Source organism: Taurulus bubalis (genome assembly GCF_910589615.1).
Source record: "Taurulus bubalis genome assembly, chromosome: 9".
Classification (NCBI taxonomy): domain Eukaryota; kingdom Metazoa; phylum Chordata; class Actinopteri; order Perciformes; family Cottidae; genus Taurulus; species Taurulus bubalis.
The window spans coordinates 18,485,704-18,495,692 of NC_136597.1; the positions used below are offsets into that span (position 1 = coordinate 18,485,704).

The 9,989-nt window shown below is 39.7% G+C and overlaps 1 protein-coding gene across 1 annotated transcript; it reads right to left on the reverse strand.

Annotated features, from left to right (window-relative positions):
- Window positions 1–3,813, reverse strand: parp16 (poly (ADP-ribose) polymerase family, member 16; the record flags this gene model as incomplete). The annotated part of the gene is made up of 6 exons (XM_079223525.1): window positions 1–1,237; window positions 2,111–2,255; window positions 2,337–2,508; window positions 2,666–2,872; window positions 2,955–3,092; window positions 3,625–3,813. 6 exons carry the CDS (start codon window positions 3,811–3,813, stop codon window positions 1,102–1,104), a joined length of 987 nt encoding a protein of 328 aa, XP_079079651.1. The 3' UTR covers window positions 1–1,101.
- Between the last annotated feature and the right edge of the window lie 6,176 nt (window positions 3,814–9,989).

Sequence of the window (9,989 nt, forward strand, 5' to 3'; positions counted from 1 at the left end):
GAAATTAAATCAGAAGTATTGCTTTATTAGTGTAAAAGATTGTAACAAATGTTCAGAACCTTTTGCCTTTCAACAGTCCAACAGTTTCATGTACTAATACAATTATATAAAAGCATATCCTAAATCATTATGGGTGAGATTATCAGTGGCCTTTCTCTGATCCATCATTATAAATACAGTATGTCAGCACAAAACAAATAGCCATCTTATATATTGTTCCTTTATTAAGCCCATCAGTTATATTCAATACCTTAAAAGTACACTAAAACCATAAGTTGTAAAAGAGGTCCCTACTGAGTGATGCAAAATCATATCATTGAGAAGTAAGAACTTAAACTTGGACATTGTCAAAAGGATAAATGTGCAGCATTTAGGGGGATCTATTGGCAGAAATGGAATAGTATCAAGGTTTCTTTAGTGCTTAAGTTACCTGTAACTAAAAACTGTTTTGTGTTTTTGTGACCTCAGAATTAGCCAATTATATTTACATACATGCTCTTCATGGAGCCGCCATGTTTTTACAGTAGCCCATGAAGGACAAACCAAACATTGGATAGAGCTATTCACGTTTTGGCGTCGGCCACCGAAGATAACCGTCACTGTCCCCTGAGAGAAGTTACGGTTGCGTGCAATCTGCAACCTAACCACTAGGTGCCGCCAAATCCTGCACACTGCACCTTTAATACGTGAAAAAACTAAAAATAGATCTTAACGCTGGACTCTTTTTTGTTGGAGTTTTTTTTGTTATTTAAACAAAATTATGTATTTTTTTCTTTGAACTCTTCGGTTAGTAAGACTGTGAAAACTGGATGTTTACTAAACCAAACAAATTACAGGTGAAACATTGCATAACATTTTCATAATGCAGAATGGTCTATCTAATTATCCATTTAAAAAAAAAATGAATACACAATATGATCCCAATATTTGCTCCTTGAAAACATATGTTATCTTGGAATAACAGCAATTATGGTTATTTGTCAAAGTAAGAATGATTGTAGAGAGAAGCGAGTACAAAAGGTGCATAAAACTTTATCTTTGCTCCGGCCTCGAGTCAGTCGACTCAGGAAGGCACTCCGGATAATAACAAAATAATTATTGTCACCTAAACAGTCGGTTCCAAAAGGATACGAAGGTGGTGGAGTTAAAGGCACCGATAAATATGAGCAGCAGAAAGTAGAGACTCATCATGAGGGCAAAATGGTTTCTGAGGAGCCAGGAGGTGCTGCGGGAACGTCTGAAGAAGAAAAACACAAAGATTACCTTTTGTTTGTCAGCACCAACCAAACTGACAACCTCACTTATTTAAGTTGAATTATTTTGTAGAGAGGCAACAGCAAAAATTAAGACAGTTATTTCTACTAAATGTTTAAACAACAGTTAATTGCATTAATGTGACGGTCTTCTATTACCAAAACTAGGGACGAGTGTTTATAAAATGTAAGCTGTGTATAGTCAATACAAAATATTTGATCAAACTAATTATAATTACAGTCAACCTACAGTTCATGCTGAGTTCAGCTGGCTAATAAAATGTTCGTTTGCAAGTGAATTCACACACAAATACAAAGAGGAGGAAGTCTCTTGTCTATCACAAGTGTGTTTACATAAAGTACATAGTACTAAATATACTCAGCCTGTTTGCCCACTTCAGTTTGAGCCTTAGTGACAGTGAGCAAACAATAATCATTGGTTTTATTGGAGATATTGTTACGTCAAAGGGAATTATCATCATCACCACAGTGAGAAGCTTTCCTACGTCTTGTTTGAAGTACTCTTACGTGGTTGAGTGGAGTGGAAAATAACATTGTGTTTTTGCTCCAAGTGTGAGTGAAAATTGTTTTGATCCTATATGCTTAAGAGGACATTGAAATGAAAATGTTGAGCTTTCTCACATTGTGGCAATGGGTGCCTTTTAAGTAATGCTGGGACAAGCATTTTTTTCATTTGATAATGAATAACATCATGACACATCTCCAATGTTTAGGTTGATATGTATGAAAAAGTGTCAGACATTTGCACAGCACTGAAAAAGGCTTTTGTAAAATATTATAAATGCTATAAATTGCTTTTTCAGCAATTACATCCTTTACTCACAAGTAATTCTTACCTAGACAGGTGTTTCCTCTGAGAGTACACAAGCAGGTACTTGACTCGCAAAAGCTGATTGTTAGTGACTACAAAGTACTTCTGCGGTACGTCCCCTCCTTCACTGTTCTTTGCTCTTGAGCGCTGACGGTCAATAATCTCAGAATCTGAAATGAGAAATTAGCTCGTTTTGAAAATCATTGTTGTAGGCATTTTGTGTGTTATTCTGCAAGTCACAGTTTACACACCTTTTTTCTTCACCTGGCACTTAACATCCGGGTGATCAATGACTTCACACATGGCAACACAGCTGAGCAGTGGACCCAGAAGACTTTCTCGCCAGCCGCTGCTGTGGGGACTGTAGAGGACGGCCATGCTGAGGTCACTGGTGAGGTAGGTCCCCTCTCCAAACACGGAGTTCTAGACACAATATGAGGGAAATATACCAGATCGACTGAGTTTTTGTGTCGGCCAGAAACAACAGAACATCTCAACAACTCATGTATTACATGCACAATAATAAAACAGCCATTTATTTTTGCCAAGGAAGAAATAAGGCAGTGATGACTGCACTAACCTTGTTAAGGTGGCAGTGCAGCCCATTGTGAATGATAGAGTGAAAGTTTTCCAGGCGGCTCCCGTGGAATGCATAGAAGACGTCTCTACCTTCCTTCATCTTCTCAAACCGGGCATTCATCTGATCACAGTACTCCAACTCAAACAGGAAGTCAGGCACCGGCGCAGAAAGCCCATCATTTTCCGTCAGGTTACAAAGTTTGGCATACTGGTAGGGTTTAAAAGACACACTGTGAACAAAAAAGCGGGTAGTAAAAGACATATCTGTTTTTATATTTGTAGTGATGTACCTCATCTTTCTGTAGGGTCTTTACAGCAAAGCTCTTTGACGAGAGAATCCAGTGTGTGAGAGCCAGATGATGATGTCCGTCTCTGGGTCGTAGTCTCACCAACTCTCTCACACCAGGCAAAGAGTGCACATCTGCTAACTAGAGAAGAAAATTTACTTTTTTTAATCTCATTGCCACAAGAAAAGTCACACTTGTCCATAGTAGGTTTTAAGGGCTTCCAACCAACTACAAGCAAATTTAGCCTTTCACTCCCCAGAGTAATAACAGCTTATCTTTGATAAGACTGATGCTTGGCCCACCAAAAAGACATTATGTGTTTGTTTAAGGACCTGCAAAGCCTAAAAGATCTCAAAACAGTAGGACTTCTGAGCCCTGCTTCCCTAAAGTGCATTTGGAAAGCCATTTCAATGTTTTAAATATGCATTGTCATCACACGATCTTGTTCTACACGTTCTTTACGGACCCACGGATGCCTCTAATGGCAAATTATTGCTACCCAATTGTGTGTGTGTGTGTATCATGCCAACATCCCCCACTAATGGTGTACATTTTAATGGTTTCAAATATTTTTCTCAATTCACTTACTGCCTTTAATGCTTACTTATAACATCTTAAATTATAGCATTTCAAGTTATGTCATTAAGCATTTTTCTGTCAAGATATGTCTTACCAGCTCCTCAAAGTTCTTATTGTCACCACTTATGTATCTCGGAGGGAAGGGTCGGAGCAAAGAGTCCCGCTTGTAGTTCTGTGCAGCAGCAACAAACAGGCTGCAGCGGAGGTCTGCTGCTACTGGGTCTCTGTGCAGACAGGAGCACACCAGCTCTCTGACTGCCTCAGGTGGGAGCGGTGGCTGCATTCCCAGCACTAAAAACAGAGGTGATAAGATAGCACAGCCAAAGAATACGTTAGGTGTTAACCCACAGCAAATACCTCATGACAACATATGTGAGGGCTAGAATAAAGTGTAGTTGTGCCTATCTGTGTACTCTCATTAAAATATGTTTTCCCCAAAAATGTTGGTTTGTATTATCAGTTAATCTGGTGATGCATACGAACAAGAAATACATTGCAATGCAAATCACAATTTCGAAAGAGACCAAATAGCTTGTTTTGTCAAACCAACTGTCCAAATCCCCCACATTTTAAATGTATTAAAAGACAATTATGTGCAACAAATCATCTCATTTAAAAAAATGGAACCACGAAAAAAAAAGACATTTTTTAATAAAAAAAGAAGACTCAACAGGATCAGGCCCGTAGAGATTACCCCCGCAGCCCCCGTACCTCTCATGGACAGGGGGCCTCGCATGGCAATTTTTTTATTCATTTTTTTTTTCCTTCAACTTTCCGCGGCGCAAATAACGTTTCACAAAATCGCTCGTAACTATCCTTTAAAACAACGGATTTCAATAATAAACACATCTCTGTGACCGTGCGGGCATGTAGGAGTCGAACGGCTCCGTCTAGATCCTTACCAGCCACCTATAAGTAACTTTAAATTCCGTCAACCGTCAGATATTTTTTTATTTTACATTTCTGGGTCCAGCATTTCCCCTGTCAAATGAACGATCTTTGATCCACCTCAGACGGCACATGGGCAGTCTACTGAAGAGAATGCGCCCGGGCTGGCTTCTGGGAAATGTAGTTTTCTTATAGAACTATGACGTTTTTCATTTTTGAACTGATTTACACAGTTTTCCCCCTGAAAAGCCTTCAAATGACCCCAACACTTTGTTTTTCTGTGGTTTTGCATATTCGGGTTCTTTAGGCTCTGTTCTTTCTAACAAGGGGTGTTATTAGTATGTGAGACCTTGGTAAGGGTCTGAAGCACACATTTTGAACATGTTGGAAACCGCTCGAAAAGCATTTTTCTGCCATTCTTAATTAGATCATGCTGGATGTTCATAGTTATGATCAAGATATGTAAAAGTTTTTTTTTGAAAATATACATTTTCTTCACAAGAAAATTCTGAAAAAAAATGATATAAAATAATACAAGTATTAGAACTAATTTGTGGTTCATACGACTATTTGAAAACTTAATCTTGAGACGCTCCCCCAGTACCGGGGTAATGGGTCTTCACAGTTTGCTATTTGACAGTTGACAGTTGCTATGTGAACGATGCCTGGTTTTTGTACGTTCCAAACTTCCTTTGCTTCCCGATCTCTGTGGCCGTCAAAATAAAAGTCCCATTCACCGTTGACACTTAAATCATATTCTCTGACAGAGCATAAGGGAGAGCCAGGCGTGCGCCAAGGTTCTGCAAGTCCAGCGAAGTCAGGCTGCAGTGAGGAGCCAGGCAGCCGTGAGGAGGCCTTGGGTAGCCGTGCGACAGAGTCAGATGAAACTTCTAATACTACACTTTACCCTGGTGACCGGGCACATTTCCCGGTGGATATTATTGATGCTGACATGAAAAAGTTCATTTTAAGGCAGGGACCATGTAAATGTGAAGGTCCGTATCCTAAAGACAATAAAGGGGAGATGTTTTTCTAAAGATTTGTATCATAGAGTGTCAATAAAAGGAACCAAGATACAATGCAAATGGCTGTGTTACTCCCCCAAAATTGACAGAGTATATTGTGAGCCCTGTTGGCTTTTTGGTGAGAGAAGATCTGCATGCCAAAACAGTGCCTGGACTACAGGAATAAATGATTGGCAAGGACTGTCTAGAAAAATAAAAGAGCACGAACACACTCGCTCACATACCTGTTCGTTTATCTTTGGCTAATGACCGCCGGACAATACATTATCCCTTACATAAGGGGTGGGGGGCCTCTCAGGGTTATTCTGCAGGGGGGCCTCAGGTGTTTCCGTTACGGCACTGAACAGGATTAATGATCAAAATGACAGTGGATGAATTTTCTGAGGATCGACAGATTACTCATTTACTTATTAATAATGTATGCTCTATGTCCATCATAGTCCAACATATGTGGATGTATATTTTGGCAGCATGCTGTCCCTCCTCATCTTCTCTTACTTTGAAGGGAAGATTTTTCTGACAGGGAAACTAACTTTGCCAATACCTATAAACTCGCTTTGAACCTGTAGTGAACAACACGCAGGCTCCAGCAAAGTTAAACTCCGTGATACTTCTATCAAGAGGCCACGTCTGCTGTCACAGAAACTTCTGGTCAACATCAAACAAAAACAAAAACTGACAGAAACAAACAAAAATTCCAACAAAGGCTTTAGTTTTTTCTTCTTCTTCTGAGCTGTCAACTTTGGTGGACATAACTGAAGTTCTTTGGTTCATTCCCGTGTTCGGTTAGCTTGTAATGTTGGAACGTTGAAGTTAACTCTTGATCAGTATGTCAGGCTGTGAGGAAGCTATGTTAGCTAACGTTAGCTGAGCTAACGCTACAACAAGTGAAGATATGCCGATATATCTGTCGCTGAATAACGTAACGGATGAATGACAAATACGGCACTTCCGGGCTGCTGTGGAATCCTGAACCAATAAATGATAAACCCCCGTGGTACACATAAGCTACATATTTCACAAGAAAGACACCAGCTGTATTTAAGTATTTCCACCTTACCTTCAGTCTTGCTCAACTCATAACCCTGCAGGAAGCGCTAACGTTAGCTTAACGGACTGATGCATTCATGATCCGTAGAAATAGAGGAATTATGAGAATTTCGTGCATGAAGGAAAGGAGTTAACACAAACGTGGCAGATCAAGCGAGTGGAGAGGCGTAGGGTGTGTGTCATTAAAGTCAGACAGAGGAAGAGCACACGACTAACTTTAATAAAAACGTCAATACGTGTTGGATGTGCGTTTTTTTTAATCTTCATTATTTTCTGTGCTGGAGGATGATAGCATGAAATATCCGATTAATATGAAAGCAGCATTAAATATATGACAGCCTTTTAAATTTCACTGCTGAAAAAAAAATCACTCTTCCTGCTGCAGCTCCCTAACAGCTGTTCAGGGTCGTGCACAAACTTGCTTTCTTATATATTTCAGGCACAATTTGTATCATTGCATCACAGGTTTTGATGTAGATATACGCCTACACGTGTGTGTGTGTGTGTGTGTGTGTGTGTGTGTGTGTGTGTGTGTGTGTGTGTGTGTGTGTGTGTGTGTGTGTGTGTGTGTGTGTGTGTTACAGGACACCTTAAAAATATATTGTTTTGCATCCAAGATGAGAAGGGCAGTGGAGGTCAATATGCATGCTATACTACATTCCCTTACTTGGTCCAGAGCTGACACATTACGTGAAGACTATTTTGATGCTGACATTAGATCTGATTTCAACTTTTTGTGTGTGTTTTGAGCAGCAACCTCTCACCTTTTACAGTCTATACCCAAAGCTCACCATGACACTGACACCTACATAAAGGCTTTTTGTTTGGAAAAGGCCTAGTTAAACCAAACTATGCCACAGACCTGCACAGACAAACCAACGGAAACCTTCCAGCATAATTTGTCCCAAACATATTGTAGTTAAAATTGAGTTCGAAAAATATATTTTAATTTCCAGCAGGATAGATCATTTCTTTTCTCAGGTCTCACCATAAACTGGTTGTATGGACCTGATCAAAAAAATCTCAGGCAACTTCAGCTCATTCTGAATTCTGCTGTTAAAGTGTCTTTAATTGTCTTTTTGTCTCTGTTGTCTTTTTTATATTTATCTTATTTATTGTATATTGTGTATGTATATAAGTATGAAGAGCAAATGTGTAACCGGAGTCAAATTCCATGTATGTGTAAACACACATGGCCAATAAAGCTGATTCTGATTCTCTGGTAACGGCCCGCTATAAATTTCTAGATTCCAAATTAAACAGGGAAATGAAGCATTGTACACCACAGAGCAGGACAAACTTCCAGCAGATGGCAGACCAAATGACGAACCAGAAATTCTGGTTTGAAAACATGTAACTACTTTCACGGTCATTATAAAGGATTTATGAATTGCTTTTACATCATTTATTATTATAGATCAGATACAAGCAATTAATAACATCAACGTTTAGGTTACCAGGTTGTGGAAAAGATCTCTTGCTGGTTAGTAATTGATAGTCAAGTAATCAGTAAATGCAAATACACTCCTCACTTTTTATTAAGAAAACTATGTACAAAGCAAGTGATTTACTTCCTGGCCATTTACAAAAAAAAACAGGAACGCACACACATGTGTAATCGATTTGTTGTGTGAATTTATGGAATGTTTTAAATTAAGAAATTAAGCTAAACCCAAATATGAATAAATTGTACAAAATCACAGAAAGGCATGCTCATAAAGTGTTAGTATTTAATCATTTACATAGTTTATTAAGAAATTGCTGATAGTTTGATGTTTATTTTTTTTCCACAGCCTTTTACTGAACCCTGACCACTTTTTTTTCATTCACATCTTTGTGCATTTTGTATTGATTTAGTTGTTTTTACCTATTTGATTCAACATGTTTACTTTACTTTCAATTTGTGTTTGAATATTTTATGCATCACAGACAGTTATTCGAATAGCCTTTGATTATGAAATGTGCAACAAAAATACACCTGCCTGTCTTACTTGGAGTGAAAATAAGTCTTAACAAGTAGTACATACAATGTTGGCTATGCAGCCTATTCATTAAGTTGTATTATTTTCCCTCCGAGTAATACTGTCATACATCTTTTTAGTTGTACCTGTGATATTTCTATAGTAGTATAAAAGGTACTGTGATGACAGGAGGCCAATCAGATCAGATTGTGTAACGCCCTCTTAGATTTCCAGCACTGTCGATAGCATCAGGGGGCGGGACTTGTTGAAATATTCCCGTTTTCTGATTGGTCGGATCAGGCCAGCAACAAAACCTTGTTTTCTAGGCCCTGGTCCTGCCGGGCGGGTAAAACCAGCGGATGGGGAGGGGGGAGATATATGCGCGTAAAGAAAAGACCTCACGTCACGTGACCGCCTCTTACTCCCAAGCCCGTCATTTGAGGAGTAACGTAACATATTTCTGTCCGAGCAGCTGCAGGATCTGGCTGTTTCCTCCAATGTGTTTTAATGCAGATTAATCCATAGGAAGCTATTTACACGAACAGAGGGATTCTAAACTGACTAAACTGGAGGTAAGGCTTTAATCATTACATTTTCATTCATTACAGGAGGGAGGAGGGAAATTAATGTAGGCTACTGAAATAAACCGGATTCTAGTCTCAGAAAAACCTAGAAATCTGTATCCTGTGTGTTTTATTGTGAGGAGTTTGGGTTTGACCTGCTGCGTGTCTGGATGAGGAGGAAGCACCAATGCACCGTGTCGCACAGGCTGAAGGACGCTCCTCCGACGCCTGTGATCACGATGCACTGAGCCCCACTGCAGCATCACTGCCATCCGCGGAAACAAATACACATAGCGGACAGTTTAAGGATAGCATAATGCATGTCAAGCAACCGAGATCAGGCTGTTTTGCATGTCAGAGATTGCTTCATTTTGTGGCAGAAAGATGCCCTTCAGAGCGACGCTCCCCATCCACCATCACATGCATTGAAATGTGGCTTCCAGACCCACTCAAGTCACGTTTAAGGGGATTCATTATAGCGTGTTTGCAGGTTAAATTAGCGAGACAAACATCTCGATCAAAACAGAGTCCAGTTTAGGCCTGTAACGCCTATTCTGCGTCCATAGCTTTAGGTTATGAATAGCCTACATTTTGAGAATCACGACAAGGCCACACCTCCCCTCCCCTCGCGCGGATTACACAGCTGTAATATGTGAACAAGAAAACGTGTTTATCTGTCGATTTAATGAATGATGCGTCAATGGAGGCTGGACACACCAAAAGGACTGGGCACCCCCTATAATAAAACCATGTAGGGATTTAATGTCCTTTATTCCAGTGAGGCTTGTACATGCATCCACAGGAAGGCCGATGGAGGATTGTGGCCCTGCTGCCCACAAGGAGAGCAGTGTGAGTGAGTGATGCTGCACTTAATAAAACAGCTCTACTATTTCTCTGCAGTTTGGTTTTCAAGGCAGCTGAGATTAAAGTCAGTCCCTGTTTGCAAGTGGATGAAAATAGTGAACAGTCATC